General features: G+C 38.9%; 1 protein-coding gene across 6 annotated transcripts in view; it reads left to right on the plus strand.

The window, feature by feature from the left end:
• Positions 1 to 18445, plus strand: part of Zbtb44 (zinc finger and BTB domain containing 44) — a 57984-nt gene that overhangs the window by 10515 nt on the left and 29024 nt on the right. For 4 of the 6 annotated variants that reach the window (XM_006242769.5, XM_006242768.5, XM_063265731.1 and 1 more), the window contains exon 2: positions 12689 to 13762. The exons of the other annotated variants lie outside the window; for them this stretch is intronic. In XM_006242769.5, coding sequence (XP_006242831.1) covers positions 12745 to 13762 — 1018 coding nt within the window. In that variant the 5' untranslated portion in view covers positions 12689 to 12744. The remainder of the gene's footprint in view (positions 1 to 12688; positions 13763 to 18445) is intronic. 6 annotated transcript variants of the gene reach the window in all.

The following is an 18445-nucleotide window of genomic DNA, read 5'->3' on the forward strand; positions in this document are numbered from 1 at the left end:
AGCATCAAATATAAATTGCTGTTACTGTCCTTGTGATGTTTATTTTGCTTTTTATTTCTTTTTTTGCTTTGTGTGTATGTGTGTTCCATGCACATGAGTGCTATAGGTATGCCTGTGGAGGTCTGAGGACAGCTTGATACAAGTTGCTTTACTGTATGCATAGGTCCTGGAAGTCTGATCTCAGATCATCACTGAGCCATCTCTCCAGCCCCAGGATCTTGTATCTTAAAAACAGTATTAATGTTTCAGTTTATGGAAGTGCTGCAAAGCACTGTCTTAATAGTTTAACATGATAAGCCATGAGCTAGTAAGTGTCTGGATTCCAGGGATTTTCTTATTTAAATAACAGGGAATTTGAGTTTGGGAAAACTCACCAATTAGGGCAGGAGTTGGGGGGAGAGTGTTTGTTTTTGTTTTGAGACAGGGTCTCTGTGTAGTCCTGGTTGTCCTGAAAAGCCTATGAACTTACCTAAATCGGTCTGCCTCTCCCTCCTATGTGCCAGGATTAAAGGTATGAACCATCATACATGTTGTATTAGTAGCTATAACTTTAAAACTGTTCTAATATGTTTATGTGTCTCAGTCATTCATGCTATTTCTTGGTTATCCTTAATTATCATGTAGATACCATGTCTTCATATGTTGTAAGAGGTCTTGCGAGTACCTCAGTCATTCATGCTGTTTATTTAGTATTTGTCCCATTGACAGGGCAGCATGCTTACTACTTTTCCCCCATTCTTTATTAATCTTGCTATTTCTGCCTTTCGTTTCATGTGTGCATGCGTGTGTGCGCGCGCGTGCTTGGGCCAGCTCACACATGTGCATGTACATGTCTAGGTCAGAGGAAGTCACCAGGGTGTAGCCTCTGTTCTCTGCATTATTCCCTTTAGATGGGGTTTTTCTGAACTTTGAGTTTTTTGAGGAAAGTGACAAGTAGGCAGGTGGCACCAAGCTCCAACAATCCTCCTGTCTCTGTCCCCACTCTAGAGTTGTAGGTGCGTGCAGAGACACCCAACTTCCCCCATACTCCCAATACCCATCATGGCTGCTAAAGATCTGAACTCAGGTAAGAACCCTACCCACTGAGTCAACTTCCCAGCCCTTAGGTTCTAGTTTTAACTTGAGTTGTGTACAAAGCTGTAGACTCTAGAAACCAAGTAATCTTGAGTTCCACTCCCAGTTCTGCTAAATTACTAATTTAGCTAAGCTTATGTCTAAGATCCAAATTCCATCTCTTTGTAGTTGTTGCTATCTATAGATTAGTGATTTCCAACGCAGCTATTTGAAGTCCTGTTCTTGATCAGTTTAGTCACTGTCCACAAATGAGCAGATCTTACCCAAACTTTTATGATTGCCATCTATTAATTAGTTGTGGGTAAATCAGAGCTTTAAGAATTGGGTTTCCTAGTTTAATTTTTTTAAAGAACCATTACTAATATATAGTATTGTTAATAGTTATGGTAGTTATTAGTTATTGGCATGTTTGTGGTTATTAGAATTCTACTTTTGGTTATTATCATTATTATATTATTATTATTATTATTATTATTATTATTATTATTATTATTATTATGTAGAGCAGGGGATTCAACTTAGGGTCATGTTAGTAAAACACTGTGTGTACCCACTGAACCATATGCCAGCTCTTCTTTGTAGATCAGCTCTGACTCCTGAGTACTGGAGTTAAAGGCATATGCCACCATGCCTAACCTGAATAAAAACATTGTTAGTTTTATTGCTTTATGTATATGGGTGTTTTGCCTGGATGTATGCTTGTGCACCAAGTATATGCCTGATGCTCATAGAGGCCAGAAAAGGATGTTGGATCTTCTGAACTACAGTTAAACATGATTGTGAGCTACCATATGGGTGCTGGGAATCAAACCCAGTAAGAGCAACAAATGCTTTTAACTTCCAAGCCATGTCTCCACTCCCCAGCATTAATAATTTTTTAAAGAGGAAGCATATAATTATCCATATTAGTATAAGCATCCATGATAATAATGAAAGAAATTGTAATGATATCACATTGTATAAGGTATAATATTAAACTGTTTAGAGTTTTTATTTATTCATGTACTTCTTTGATATTATCTGGGGAGTAAATAACAAAGATTTCTTATTGTCAAAGTTCAGTTTTTTAAAATAAGGTTGAATGTATATTAACTATATAAAAATGACAATTTTGTGCTGTTGAGACTCGACATTTACTACTCAAGCCTGACAACTTGAGTAACGTCTCTAGAACCATGTAAATGTAGCAAGAGAAACTGACTTCACAGAGTTCTCCTAACCTATGTAAGCATGCCTTCCCACATATAACACGCACACAGATATAATACATGGTTTTTCAGGAAAAAATTGTGCCAGATGTGGTAACATATGCCTTTAATTTCAGCATACAGAAAGAGACTGAGAGACAGAGGAAAAATGAGAAAATGAGAATTTGATTTAAGTGGGTTAAATGTACTATCTATATACACTTTGTAAAATTCTTTGGATATAACCATGGGTCTGTGTTGTTACTTACTTTTGTTCCCTGAAAGTTTTAAAAATAGATAAAAATGGTCCCACTTAGGCTGAGTATGGCAGAGACAGAAAGATCATTGAGTTTGAAGCCAGCCTGGTCTGCAAAATGAGTTCCAGGATAGCCAGGTCTATACAGAGAAACCCTGTTGTTTTTTTTTTTTGTTGTTTTTTTGTTTTTTGTTTTTTGTTTTTTTGGTTCTTTTTTTCGGAGCTGGGGACCGAACCCAGGGCCTTGTGCTTCCTAGGTAAGCGCTCTACCACTGAGCTAAATCCCCAGTCCCGAGAAACCCTGTTTTGAGTACTGCTTATGTAACAGTGTGAACATACTTAAATCATTGAACTATACACTTAAAACTCATTGTCAGAATAATATTTGTTACACTATCAGCATAATTTTTTAAAAAGCAACTTTGCCTGTGGAAATATATCCCATACTTGTCACCTATGTCATGGCTAAAAGAATAAAAATACAAGTGAGACTGGTAACTTGGAAAAGAAAGGAATTTAAAGTAACCACTGTTCTGAAAAATTAGTGAAATGTTAGAATTTGATCTTTGGGTGAACTTCAGTCAAGTATATTAGAAGGCTATAGGAATACATGGTTCTTCAAAACACCTTTCCTAAAGTCTGAATTTGAGCAGAGCTCTTTTTTTTTTTTTTTCTTAAAGCTTCACTGAAGGAAGATGATGTACTTTAATTACTCATAGTAAGATATTAGCGACAAAGAGTAAATGCTTTAACCCTGCTAGGTAACATTGGTTCCTTATTTTTTTTTCTCCATCTTTATTAAATTGGGTATTTCTTATTTACATTACAATTGTTATTCCCCTTCCCGGTTTCCAGGCCAACATCCCCCTAACTCCTCCCCCTCCCCTTCTATATGGATGTTCCCCTCCCCATCCTCCCCCCATTACCACCCTCCCCACAAGAGTCCCATTCAATGGGGATTCAGTCTTGGCAGGACCAAGGGCTTCCCCTTCCACTGGTGCCCTTACTAAGCTATTCATTGCTATGTATGCAGTTGGAGCCCAGGGTCAGTCCATGTATAGTCTTTGGGTAGTGTCTTAGTCCCTGGAAGCTCTGGTTGCTTGGCATTGTTGTTCATATGGGATCTTGAGCCCCTTCAAGCTCTTTCAGTCCTTTCTCTGATTCCTTCAACGGGGGTTCTGTTCTCAGTTCAGTGGTTTGCTGCTAGCATTCACCTATGTATTTGCCGTATTCTGGCCGTGTCTCTCAGGAGAGATCTACATCCGGTTCCTGTCAGCCTGCACTTCTTTGCTTCATCCATCTTATCTAGTTTGGTGGCTGTATATGTATGGGCCACATGTGAGGCAAGCTCTGAATGGGCGTTCCTTCTGCCTCTGTTCTAAACTTTGCCTCCCTATTCCCTGTCAAGGGTATTCTTGTTCCCCTTTTAAAGAAGGAGTGAAGCATCCGAATTTTGGTGATCCTTGAGTTTCATGTGTTCTGTGCATTTAGGGTAATTCGAGCATTTGGGCAAATATCCACTTATCAATGAGTGCATAACGTGTGTTTTTCTGTGGTTGGGTTACCTCACTCAGGATGATATTGAGCAGAGCTCATTAATGGGCAAAACAAATGTGGTATATTCACACAACACTGTAAATTACTCAATCTTAGAGAGCAGGGAAAGTTTGATGAGCTATAGTATGGAACAATTATGAGAGTGTTATGCAGATGACTACTTAAAACCTTGAATTATAAACTCCAAGGCAGAAACTAGAAGAATGTCTTCTAGGAGAAGAGAGGACCAAATTGTTGCTTAATGGGTACTGAGTTCCAATTTGAAATGATGAAAGTTTTTGGACTTTACTAATCTATTGATCAAATTTGTCTGACTCGTCTTGGTTGCATGAGCCATCCATTTCTTCTAGATTTTCCAAATGTTTGGAATTTTAAGTTTTGATGATTATTTTTAAAATGTAATTGGAATCTGTTGTAATGTTTCCTTTTTCACCTCTTGATTGTAATTAGAGTCTTCTCTTTCTTTTGGTGATTAGCTTGGCTATGAGTTTTTGATCTTGTTAATCTTTTTGGAACATTATTTATTCATTTGTTTATTACTATCATCATCATCATCATCATCATCATCATCCTTGGGATAAGGTCTCTATTCATAGCTCTGGCTGTCTTAGAAATCACTGTGTAAACCAGACTGGCCTGGAACTCACACAGTTCTGGCTGCCTCTGCCTCCCAAGTGCTAAGATAAAGAACCATTTCTTTGTTTAATTGATTTATATTTTCTCCCTCATTTCAATTTCATCAGTTAGGATCTTGAGTTTCTTTTATTTCTGTCTGTGTCTGTGTGTGTGTGTGTGTGTGTGTGTGTGTGTGTGTGTGTGTGTGTGTGTGTGTATGTGTGTAAGGCCCTTGGAACACTAAATTATTTCTTTGAAATCAATCTGTTTTTTAAAAATATTTTGTCCTGAGGCAAGGAGGGGCACACAGTTGCTGTGTTGGTGTGTAGAGGCCCAAGGACAGTATGTAGATTTGTTTCTCCTCTTCCTCCTTTATGTGGATTTTGGAGACAAAACTCAGTTATCAGACTTGGCAACAAGTGCTTTACTTACACACCCATCCATGTCTTTACCCATGAACCATTTCAGTAGACATCTGGGTTTTATGGTTTGTTATTTTTTTTAATGTAGTCACTTATAGTTATGGATTTCCTTCTGTAGAACAGCATTCATGGGATCCTAAAGGTATTGATTTTGATTTTCATTTACTTCTAAGCATTTTGAATATACCTTCTTCTCAAAGTGTAAGCCAAAATTAACATCCTCTCTTTAGTTGCTTCTTACTAGGCATTTTGTACAGCAAGAAAAAAATTACTAGTACAGATGGTGCCAAGAAGTACTAGTTTATCACAATGTTGATGTGATAAAACTGACCATGTAATTAAGTTTTTGGAACTGATTTCCAGCAGGAATGTGATAGATTTTGGAATTTGGGACTAGAAAATCGCTAGATGCAGAAGATAATGGGCCAATCTGGTTGGAATTTAAGAAACTAGAATGCTAAGAGAAATATAAGTGTAGATATCCAGCTCATGAAGTTTCAGAGAGAAACAAGATCTCTGTTCGGAAATGGACTAGATGCCATTCATGTTATATTAGTGCATGAGATGGGCAGGGTGAGGATCAGGCCTTCACTGTGACTATGGCCTGAAATTTTTAGTGAGGCTGAATTTTAAAGTAGTGGGTTTCAGATATTTGGTAGAGTTAATTTTAGTGCAAAGGTAATATTCAGAGTATTTGGCATGCTTCTATGCTCACTGCTCTCTCAGGTCTATAATTTAATTATATTGTTACCTGGGATTTCATCTAATTCACTCTTGATGGGTGCCAATACCATGGGATTAATAATTTTGGGAGAAATTTTGTTTTTGTAGTTTTTCTTGTTTTTCATATTACTGTGTTGGGATTATTTCATTGACTGAAATTTTTATTAGCTGTATTCCTTCAGTTGAAATGTTTGTAATGTTCAAATGGGGCTAGATTGTAGAAGATTTAAGATATATATAGTTCAGAAGTTATAATCTCAGGCCAAGGGCCCGGAGTGCTTGGTACTTCCTGTATATCTTCCCCCCAAGGTAGAATTTTAACTTCAGGGGACAACCACAACTCTTAACAACTATTCCCTTTATACAGTTGCCAAACCAGCCAGGAAACAACAGTAGTCTCCCCACCAACCCTCTTTTTTTTTTTTTTTAAACAGTTGGAGGCTAAAGGAACAAAGATAAGGATAGTGTGATGTATGATAGAACTTTAGTTACTCAGTTATAGAGGGAGAAAGAAGGGGGAATGTGGGGATAGATAGGGATAAGTATTAGATCAACTTTGAAAAAAGCAAAGTGGGAGAGAAGCTTGGAGAGGAAGCTTTTTTAAACTAAAGCAAGACTGTTATGAGATATGCAAGAGTGAAGTTTAAAATACCTTTTAAAAAGACAAATGTAAGAATACTAAACCAAGAGGTAAGTGTAATAATAGATTACATTTTTTTTTTATCCGTGTTCTTTGTTGGGGGATGAGTTTTGAGTCATGGAGGTGTTCAGTTTGCAATTCCAGTTCAAACTCATAAAACCAGATTTGGGGTGTGTACTGCACCGGGGAATTTAGACTAGTTATGCTTTCAAGGAAGTTTCTGGCACAGCTGTACTGCATCAAGTCTGTTTCCTCCTTGGTGCTCTCTGGATGATGGAGCCAGGCACGAGTAGGAACTCATGGTGGCTTTAAGGACCAGCCTAGACGGAGTAATTCACTTCAGTCCCAGCTTCCACAACCAGGGCAACTAAATTAATTTACCGGTACTGTCTCTTATAGGAATAAAGATTATTGTGTTTTATCTTGACTGTTTCTTTCATTGTGTCTTATTGTCGGGACTTCCAATCTACCATCTTACCCATAAGTTCTGTGCTTGAATTCATCTTAGTTCAGATTATTGATCTGAATATTGGTAGGGATTTGTCATTGAGAATTTGATCCTTTACATGAATAACAATGATAATATCAATGACCGTTGTTTGAATGTAAAGAATAGTGTTGATAGTTACCTAGTCGGTTGTTACAGTGAGACGCCTTTTTTATTTTACACTTTTTTTAAAAAGATGTTTATTTTATGTGCATAAGTGTTTTGCTTACACGTATCTATGTGTATATACCACATGCCTGCCTGGTACCCAAGATAGCCAGAAGGTATTGGATCCCTTGGAACTAGAATTACAGATGGTTGTAAGCTACAGTGTGTGTTCTGAACCTGGGTCCTCTCTAATAACAACAAGTGCTCTTGATTGCTGAGCCATTTCTCCAGCCCAGGATGTGTCTTACAAACAGGGATGTGAGGACATAAATCCAACAATCTGGAACAGAGCGATTTTGGCTAGTTTTGTAGTACAGAGTGGAGTAACTTGTGATAACAAAGGGTAGGCAATTCCTACAGTGAATAAAAGTTCAGGACAGATGGTAAAGATAGTCACAGTCTAAGTAAAAGAAATGACTACCACATAGCTGAAGATAGAGCTCTCATACACTGACCCAGGAGAAAAACAAGAAAAACAAAAAGGGTTTGTTTAAAATTTAAAAATTATAGTTATAGTTTTTATTTTTTATTATTTTGTTATTTCATGTGTGTGGGCATATTACCTACTTATATGTGTGTGCACTAAATGCATGTAGGAGCCTAGAAGAGGACATCTGATCCTTGGGTATTGAAGTTACTGAAAACGTGAGCTGTCATGTGGGTCCTGGGGACCAAACCCAGGTTTTCTGGAAGTACACCCAGTGCTTGTAACAGCTGAGAAATCACTCCAACCCACTCAGCAGTTTTTAAATACAAGGTTAAATTTCTTGGAAGTATACTTAATCTTAGAAATGCCCCTGAAGGTGTTTGTTCCTGGCTAGAGTTAGGGCATTCCAAGTAGTCTGATCCATGGGCAGATGACTCAAGTACTGAGTAATGCCCCTGTAGAAATCTCTTAAGACCTTCCCTGTTCTTTCAGACATATGGGCATTTTACCTTTTTAAAGAGGAGCAGGTCATCTGTAGATTTGTTGGTATAGTGTGAAAGGTTAAGCTTGTGTTGAGAGTTCTGAGACAAATCCTGAAAGCCTAGCTGCAGTGAGACCCTTACCTTGTTGAAAAGGCTGGTTGTCCTTGTGTCCTTTATGAGGATACAAGCTCCAGGTTTGATTCTAAGATCTTGGGTGAAAGGAAGGAGCCAGAAAATGTTGACCAGCTTAGAACTCTGATCAGGCTTCTAAGAATCAAGCTACAAAGATCAGGCAGGTGGTTTCTCAAGCGACAGTTTGGTAGGGATGCCAGTTGTGATTTGTATATGTTTGGCCTAGGGAGTGACTATTAGGAGGTGTGGCCTTGTTGGAGTAGGTGTGTCACTTAGGCATGGGCCTAAGACCCTCATCCTAGCTGCCTGGAAGTCAGTCTTCTCCTAGCAGCCATCAGATGAAGATGTAGAACTCTCAGCTCCTCTTGCACCAGGCCTGCCTGGACTCTGTCATGTTTCCGCCTTGAGGATAACGGATTGACCCTCTGAACCTGTAAGGCAGCCCCAATTAAATATTGTCCTTAGAAGCGTTGCCTTGGTCATGGTGTCTGTTCACAGCAGTAAAACCCCAACTAAGACATGAGTGTTGAGAAAAAGCCTGTGGTAGAATAACTTGAAAGGACTTAAGCACAAAAGTTCTCATTATCTTTGTTTTCTTTGCTGTTGCTATGACAAATTAGTATTACAAAAGCAACTTAAGGGACCTAGGGTTTATTCTGGCTTACAGTTCAAGGGTATAGCCTGCCATAAGAGAGAAGGTTAGGTGGCAGGAGATTGAAGCAGCTAGTAACACACCATCTATAATCAGGAATCAGAGTACAAAACAAAAACAAATGGGTGCTGTTGCCCAGTTTCCTTTGTTCATTTATTTGTACAGTCCCAACAGCTGAGGAATGCTGTCCTCCACAGTGAGCCAGACTTAACACCTTTGTGCAACCAAAATAATTGCTCATGAGCACACCCAAAGTCTCATTGCCTCAGTGTTCTCTACTCTGTCATGTTAACAGCACCAACCACCATGCCTTGAGAATGTCTCTAAATCTTAGAAAAGACAGAGCCAGGGGAGGGGGGAGAGGAGAGGAGAGGAGAGAGAAGTAAGGCATTGAGTTGGGGCCCCTCTTGTTGAACCTGCAGAGATGGTTTGATAAGGTGTTTTAAGATAGATTGGAACTTTTCGATTTTTTCTGAAGATTGGGGTTTATACACAGTATAAAGGTAATACCCAAAGCCTCATGAGACCTCTTGGATTATTTTTGGAAATAGAGACTGCAAACCATTATAACTTTGGAGAGAAGTTTTGAGTAACAGGCATATCTGTGGATTATCTCTTGTAGGAATACATGGTTGATTTCTGAAGTATTTTTTGTTTCAGAGGGAAATGCTTCTAGACAGCACCAAAAGATGTCAGTAAGGTTGAATAAACGGTTATATTGTTTGTATTGAGATATGAGTTTGTCGATTTACCAAATCTATGCAGATGAGTGTCCACTCAACTGAATGAGTAAGGAGGAGGTTGACTGAGATGTTCTTGAGGACTGACAGGCCTTCCAATAGAGCAGTTCTCGCTGAAGGTTTATAATTTAATTCATGGTTTGAGAGGAGGAGGGGGAATGTGGAGATTGTGAAGAGGTGTACACTCTACACAGAAGAATTATGTAGTCTGATAAGAGGTTTCCTTTGTTGACTGGAAGGAAGGATATGTCTTCCTTATTAGAAAAGTCAGAATCATTCTTCATTAACTTCTTCCACTCTTGGTTCCTCCTAATTCTTTTAGCCATACTCAGGAGTGACTGAGGAAATGAATAGCCAAATTCTCAGTGGCTGGTGGTAGATGGGCAGCCTTGCTTGCTTGCTTGCTTGCTTGCTTGCTTGCTTGCTTGCTTGCTTGCTTGCTTGCTTGCTTGCTTGCTTGCTTGTTTTTAATCCATCCTGTTCCTTTGCAGTGTTTCTAAAGCTTGATCTTGGTATCCTGTGCAGGTAACCGCCCCCTGGCTTAGGGTTAGGTCAGCCTCAGTTAAAAGTCCTCTTCTAGGGCTGGAGGAGAGATGGCTCAGCAATTAATAGCACTAACTGCTCTTCCAGAGGTCCTGAGTTCAAATCCCAGCACCCACATGGTGGCTCACAACCATCTGTAATGGGATCTGGTGCCCTCTTCTGGTGTGTCTGAAGACAGCTACAATGTGCTCACATACATAAATCTTTGAGGAGAAAAAGGTTCTTTTCTAGATTGTTGCGTGTGAATAGAGGATATGGAAGGTGTGTTAGGAGTCAAGGTAGATGTTAAGTCCTCCTCCCTGTCCTTTCTCCATCCTCTCCTTTCTACCTGAGACTTTTGGCCAGGTAACTGTAAACCCGCCTACCTCTGTCTATTGCCCAATCACTGGTTTTAGCCTTTATTGATCAATTAACTTGGGGAGCAAGGTTCACATAACAAAAGCTGGTGTACATGAGAATCTGCTTGTCTTGAGGAAACCAGATCTTATAGTACAGAATTTAGTATTTGATTACAAACAGCGTCAGACCAATCCCTTACACCGTATTCTTAATCAGAAAAAGAGATAATTCAGTGGCAAAGTGCTTGTTAAGCAAGCATGAGGATCTGAGTTCCACTTACCAACACCCACATAAAATGTCAGTCATGGTGTTATGTACCTGTGATCTCAGAGCTGAGGACACAGAGACATGAGGATCCCAAGGAGCTTATTGTATTTGATTGGGATCATGTGGTTGAGGGCAATCACTATTTTTTTCCTTTTAGGAAAGAAGAAAAAAGTTGAATGGAGTTTGGAATTCAAAACTTACTGATTATTGCCAAAACTCCTTTTCTAATTTCTAGCTCTTTGGTTGTCGAAAATGGTGGTATCACCAGGTTGGAAAAGTTTTCCACCTCCTCCTTGCAAAAATAGTAGCCTTGTACTTATTTGGAAGGCTGATACAGTACCAGGGCATCTACCCAAACTATGTTTGAAGTGGTCTCTTCTTAGCATTCAAACTACAGTGTTTACTTTCTTATTTTTTTAATGCCTGTGTATCATGCAGATTGTCCCTGGGTCATAAGTGTCATTTGCTCTGAAGTCATTCTTCTGCTGTCAACCACGTGACTGAAATCAACACAGTCATTCTTGCTGACCCAGCTTTAAAACAAGTGGCCAGTTTATTGACATACAGCAATGACCTGTTTGTGTGAGAGAAAAATTATCAATCTATTATCAAATTATTTTGTGCCTAGCTCAATCCTAACTATATTATCTCTTTGTGATTACTTTGGGGTTTTGTTTGTTTGTTTTTAAGTTTGGGTTTGGGAGTATTGTTGTTTTGAGTTTTTGAGACAGAATCTTGCTGTGGTTGGGATGGAACTCATCATGTATCAATCACTTGTGGTAATTTTTCTAATGCTACTGCCTCCGAAATGCTAGTTAGGATCACAGGCATGCACTATTCTGTCTACCTGTGATTACTTGTACTTAAGAGTTTGTGGAGCAGGGTTTCTTTGTCTTTAAATATCTTAATTGACTTTCTTCTTTAATCCGTATAACAGAATAAGTGTTCCTAGAGCAGGTTCAAAACTGGTCAAGGTCATTACTTCTATGGCATCATTTCTCTTACCTTCATAGCATAGGGTTCATTACATGTTATCCTTTATCATGATGTCAGACAGGGAACAGTTTTTGTCTCCTGTCATTAGATTATTCAATAGACTTATTGAAAATCTTGAAATCTTTTCTTCTTCTCTTCTCATTTTTTTTTTTTTTTTGGTTCTTTTTTTTCGGAGCTGGGGACCGAACCCAGGGCCTTGCGCTTCCTAGGCAAGCGCTCTACCACTGCGCTAAATCCCCAACCCCAAAGATTGCTTTTTTTTTTTTTTTTTTTTTTTTTTTTGGTTCTTTTTTTCGGAGCTGGGGACCAAACCCAGGGCCTTGCGCTTCCTAGGTAAGCGCTCTACCACTGAGCTAAATCCCCAGCCCCTTCTCTTCTCATTTCTCCCTATACATTTATCTGAATAAAATATTTGATAGAATTATTATATAATGCTTGCCTAACAATAATTGCTGCTTGTTCACATTTAGAACAAGGAATAATTATATACCTACTGACCAAGGTGTCTTTACAATCAAAAGATTATCATGTGTTAGATATTTACAGTAGTTTCTGGCGCATAAAAGACTCTATAATTGTCATTTAACTGTTGTTTTAAAATGCCTCTCATTAATATAGTAATTTATAAACCACTGGTTGATGGTTTAGAGAATGTATTTTTATTATTAGTGCCTTCATTTTTATTTATATGACACAGGATCTTACCCTATAGCTCAAGCTGGCCTCAGACTTACTTACAAGAGGTCCTAGAACTTGTGGCAACCTGCTGCTACAACCTTCATAGTACTAGGATTATAGGGATTTGACATCACAACAGAAAACAAAATGTATTTTTAATACATTCCATACCTGAATTTTTTCTCTCAGTATCTTATTTTAGGCTTTTTATTTGGCACAGTGCCTATATGAAAATAGTATAAATAGTTGATTTCAACTGATAAGCTGTCATTTGATATTTTGTTTTTTTTTTGTATTTTTTAGGGTAATTCTGATTCATTGCATCCTTGAAGAGCATCAATAGAAGAGGGGGAAAAAAGATGGGTGTGAAAACATTTACTCACAGCTCCTCTTCCCACAGCCAGGAAATGCTGGGAAAACTAAATATGCTACGAAATGACGGACATTTTTGTGATATCACTATTCGTGTCCAGGACAGAATCTTCCGGGCTCACAAGGTGGTACTAGCAGCTTGCAGTGATTTCTTTCGAACCAAACTTGTGGGCCAAACAGAGGATGAGAACAAAAATGTGTTGGATCTGCATCATGTTACAGTGACTGGCTTTATACCTCTGCTGGAATACGCTTACACAGCCACTCTGTCCATTAACACGGAAAATATTATTGATGTTCTAGCAGCAGCCAGCTATATGCAAATGTTTAGTGTTGCTAGTACGTGCTCAGAGTTCATGAAATCAAGTATTTTGTGGAATACACCTAATAGCCAACCAGAAAAGGGTCTAGATGCTGGACAAGAAAATAGTTCCAACTGCAATTTTACTTCTCGAGATGGAAGCATTTCTCCAGTGTCTTCCGAGTGCAGTGCTGTGGAAAGGACCATTCCTGTCTGCCGAGAGTCCCGGAGAAAACGCAAAAGCTACATTGTTATGTCTCCTGAGAGCCCTGTAAAATGTAGCACACAAACAAATTCCCCCCAGGTACTGAATTCTTCAGCTTCCTATGCAGAAAATAGAAATCAGCCAGTTGATTCTTCTTTAGCGTTTCCATGGACTTTCCCTTTTGGAATTGATAGGAGGATTCAGCCTGAGAAAGCAAAGCAGGCAGAAAATACCCGGACTTTAGAGTTGCCTGGCCCGTCCGAGGCAGGTAGAAGGATGGCTGACTATGTGACTTGTGAGAGCACAAAAACTACCTTGCCTCTAGGTACAGAAGAAGACGTCCGGGTCAAAGTAGAAAGATTAAGTGATGAGGAGGTTCATGAGGAAGTGTCCCAGCCCGTTAGTGCATCTCAGAGCTCACTGAGTGATCAGCAGACGGTGCCTGGAAGTGAACCAGTTCAAGAGGACCTTCTGATTAGTCCACAGTCTTCCTCTATAGGTATAATGCTTCCTATATTTTTCCTATCTTTTTATGGTCAATTCAAATATTTAAGTTTTTATTTTATGGGCTCAGTTCTATAGAAATCATATTTAAAATCAAGTTAAAACATAATTGAGTGTGTTTGTTTTGGAGGCAGGTTTCAGTGAATAATCGGGGCAGGCCCGGAACTCACCGAAGTCCAACCTGCCTCTGCTTGCAGAGTACTGTGCTCAAAGGCAGGAGCCGCCATATCTTGCTGATGATTGGGTTTTTAAAAAAATAGTATTAGCACTATAAATTTTATGTATATGTTTAACAAGTTACATGTGAGAAAGAACAAAGTTCAATAGTATATAAGGGACAAAAGTAGAAATAAAAATTGTGGATTACCTTTTGTTTGTTTAAAGAGAGGGTCTTGCATTGTAGTCCAGGTTGGCCTTCAACTGGTGATTCTTTTGCCTCATACTCCTGGTTGCTGGGATAACAAGAATATACCACCACACCCAGTTATGAATACAGAAGAAGACAGGCTTTGAAAATCTATTTAAAGAAGCTAGGCATTTCTTTAATGATGTGGGCTGTAGTCCTAGCACTAGCCAGAATAGTAAGCACACTTCCATTCTCAGTTACATAGTCAAAGTCTAAACTATATTAGACCGTGTATGGGGTAGGGGATCCACTTACTGTTTTGTTCTTTTTTAAATGGGTAAGGGCTTTTGCTGATATATCTGAGACCCTAAGTTTGAACCCTGGAGCCTCTGATTGAGAGAACGAGCGAGCGAGCGAGCGAGAGAGAGAGAGATCTTGCAGGCTTTAAATGTTAAAAAAAAAACCAAAATATTTATTGAAAATTTAAACAGTGTGCCAAACATGATTCTATATAAAGAGAAGACACTGTTCTTATAATACTGTGTGTAAGGAGAAGGCATTCTGTTGTTCTTACAACAAAGAGGATACTAGCCCAAATGGAGAAGCAGATATGTCAATAAATTACTACAAAAAAACTAGTAAAGACCCTATGTTAGACAAGTTAAAGGCATTGTTATAATAATCGTGAATCTAGTGCAAAGTGATGTACAGAAAAGCAGGGATACATGGATCAGTGGGGAATGAGTGGGAAGTCCAAAGGAGCTGCTAAGAACAAATTGTAGAGAGCCTTGAACACTAGTTCAACTGCAGGTAACAGATCCTTTCAAACAGGATCTTATTTTTAATTACATGATATCTAAAATAGGAAGTCTAGAACTGGTAATGTGGATCTACAATGTAATCAGTGTTTTAGGCCCTTGTATATAATTTCCCATCTTTATCAGTTCATCTGTAGGCTTATTTGCTTTGTAGTTCTAAAAATGTTCACTTCATCCTGAGATTTAGGTTCTAGAAAAGGATAGTACTTGTAATCAAGAATGCACTATTAAGGTTTCCCAGAGGCTCTTTAAAAACTGTTAGTCTATACCACATGGTCTTCCTTAGCCACAGAGAATCTGAGAAAATGATTATTTGTTGAGTATATGACTGCTTTGAACAGAGTTAGAGCAGAGTAGTATTAGGTTTAGTACCATGTGCCCTCACCCCATTACCAGGGAGACAAATGCAGGTAGGTAGATCTCTGTGAGTTTAATTAAGGCCAGCTCTTATTCTACATAGTAAGACTCTCAAAAATAACAACAATAATAAAACATAGTGGCTAGTGAACATGCAAGAGTATTGCCCACCTTAGATAGGCTAATCTTAAAAAGCCTGTCTTAAAGAGTTAAAGTATGCAGATACTTGAGGAGAATTAGTTTGCATTTGATATTGGTATGCAAGAGATTTGGCTCAAAAACTGTTAGTGCAAGAGACTAAAACTTTTTTAATTATATTTTATAAATAATGAATCAATACAGCATAATAATACTGAGTATGTGCAGTGAGGAAAAAGTATTTAAGTACTCAGGATGAAATAACTGCTTCCATTGTATTCATTGTTTCTGAGTAACAGGATTTCATTTCATCGCATATTGTCTGAATTCAGATACATTTTATGGTTGATAATTTGTGCTTTTTTTTTCTTAAGGGCATAAAATTTGATAATTATAAAATGTATATAGAATTTTTTTCATCTACATACAGTAACTGCACTATGAATATTGGTGAGAGAAGGTAGGTGCCTCATTTTAAATGTAATCAGCAGGACCAGTTATATGTAAATTTTGCTTGAATCTGACCAAGCAATGTCAGGCCACAAATCAAAGGTGGGATTGGTGATGTTTACGAATTTGGGACTTTAAGAAACTATGTGATTCCTATATTCGGGATTGGGAAGTTACTTTAAAAAAAAATCAATAGTAAAGATCTCGCTAAAGGTTAAGAAAAAAAAAACCATAATAGCTTTGTTAATTTCTTGTGTTTTAACTCACCGTTGAGTTTCCAGGGCTGCTACAACAAAGTACCATAAACCTGGCAGTTTGAAACAATACAAATTTCTTTTCCTCACAGCCCAGAGGCAAAAACTCCAAAATACGGTGCCAAAAGATCTTTGCTCCCTTTAAAGGTTTGCAGGAAGAATCAGAATCCTTCCTTTCTTCATCAAGTTCTGATACTTGGCAACTAACATTTACATTCCTATACATTGCAGCTTTACTGTTCTATCTTAACATGACCTTTTTTTTTTAAGATTTATTTATTTATTTATTTATTTATTTATTTATTTATTTATTTATTTATTTATTATGAGTACACTGTAGCTGTCTTCAGATACACCAGAAGAGGGCATCGGATCTCTTTACAGATGGTTGTGAGCCACCATGTGGTTGCTGGGAATTGAACTCAGGACCTCTGGAAGAGCAGACAGTGCTCTTAACCACTGAGCCATCTCTCCAGCCCCTTCACCTAGTCTTCTATAACGACATTTTAACTTGAGTCTACCCACAAAGGCCCCATTTGCAAATAAGGTCTTATTCTTTTTTTTTTAATTTATTCATTTATTATATATAAGTACACTGTAGCTGTCTTCAGATACACCAGAAGAGGGCATCGGATCTTATGACAGATGGTTGTGAGCCACCATGTGGTTGCTGGGAATTGAACTCAGGACCTCTGGAAGAGTAGTCGGGTGCTCTTAACCACTGAGCCATCTCTCCAGCCCAAGGTCTTATTCTTTTTTTTTTTTTTTTTTTTATTAACTTGAGTATTTCTTATATACATTTCGAGTGTTATTCCCTTTCCCGGTATCCGGGCAAACATCCCCCTCCCCCTCCCCTTCCTTATGGGTGTTCCCCTCCCGACCCTCCCCCCATTGCCGCCCTCCCCCCCACCAGTCTAGTTCACTGGGGGTTCAGTCTTAGCAGGACCCAGGGCTTCTCCTTCCACTGGTGCTCTTACTAGGATATTCATTGCTACCTATGAGGTCAGAGTCCAGGGTCAGTCCATGTATAGTCTTTAGGTAGTGGCTTAGTCCCTGGAAGCTCTGGTTGCTTGGCATTGTTGTTCATAAGGGGTCTCGAGCCCCTTCCAGCACTTCCAGTTCTTTCTCTGATTCCTTCAACGGGGGTCCTATTCTCAGTTCAGTGGTTTGCTGCTGGTATTCGCCTCTGTATTTGCTGTATTCTGGCTGTGTCTCTCAGGAGCGATCTACATCCGGCTCCTGTCGGTCTGCACTTCTTTGCTTCATCCATCTTGTCTAATTGGGTGGCTGTATATGTATGGGCCACATGTGGGGCAGGCTCTGAATGGGTGTTCCTTCAGTCTCTGTTTTAATCTTTGCCTCTCTCTTCCCTGCCAAGGGTATTCTTGTTCCCCTTTTAAAGAAGGAGTGAAGCATTCACATTTTGATCATCCGTCTTGAGTTTCATGTGTTCTGTGCATCTAGGGTAATTCAAGCATTTAGGCTAATAGCCACTTATCAATGAGTGCATACCATGTATGTCTTTCTGTGATTGGGTTAGCTCACTCAGGATGATGTTTTCCAGTTCCAACCATTTGCCTACGAATTTCATAAAGTCGTTGTTTTTGATAGCTGAGTAATATTCCATTGTGTAGATGTACCACATTTTCTGTATCCATTCCTCTGTTGAAGGGCATCTGGGTTCTTTCCAGCTTCTGGCTATTATAAATAAGGCTGCGATGAACATAGTGGAGCATGTGTCTTTTTTATATGTTGGGGCATCTTTTGAGTATATGCCCAAGAGAGGTATAGCTGGATCCTCAGGCAGTTCAATGTCAAATTTTCTGAGGAACCTCCAGACTGATTTCCAGAATGGTTTTACCAGTCTGCAATCCCACCAACAATGGAGGAGTGTTCCTCTTTCTCCACATCCTCGCCAGCATCTGTTGTCCCCTGAGTTTTTGATCATGGCCATTCTCACTGGTGTGAGGTGAAATCTCAGGGTTGTTTTGATTTGCATTTCCCTTATGACTAAAGATGTTGAACATTTCTTTAGGTGTTTCTCAGCCATTTGGCATTCCTCAGCTGTGAATTCTTTGTTTGGCTCTGAACCCCATTTTTTAATAGGGTTATTTGTTTCCCTGCGGTCTAACTTCTTGAGTTCTTTGTATATTTTGGATATAAGGCCTCTATCTGTTGTAGGATTGGTAAAGATCTTTTCCCAATCTGTTGGTTGCCATTTTGTCCTAACCACAGTGTCCTTTGCCTTACAGAAGCTTTGCAGTTTTATGAGATCCCATTTGTCGATTCTTGATCTTAGAGCGTAAGCCATTGGT

The sequence above is a fragment of the Rattus norvegicus genome, chromosome 8, assembly GCF_036323735.1.
Source record: "Rattus norvegicus strain BN/NHsdMcwi chromosome 8, GRCr8, whole genome shotgun sequence".
NCBI lineage: Eukaryota > Metazoa > Chordata > Mammalia > Rodentia > Muridae > Rattus > Rattus norvegicus.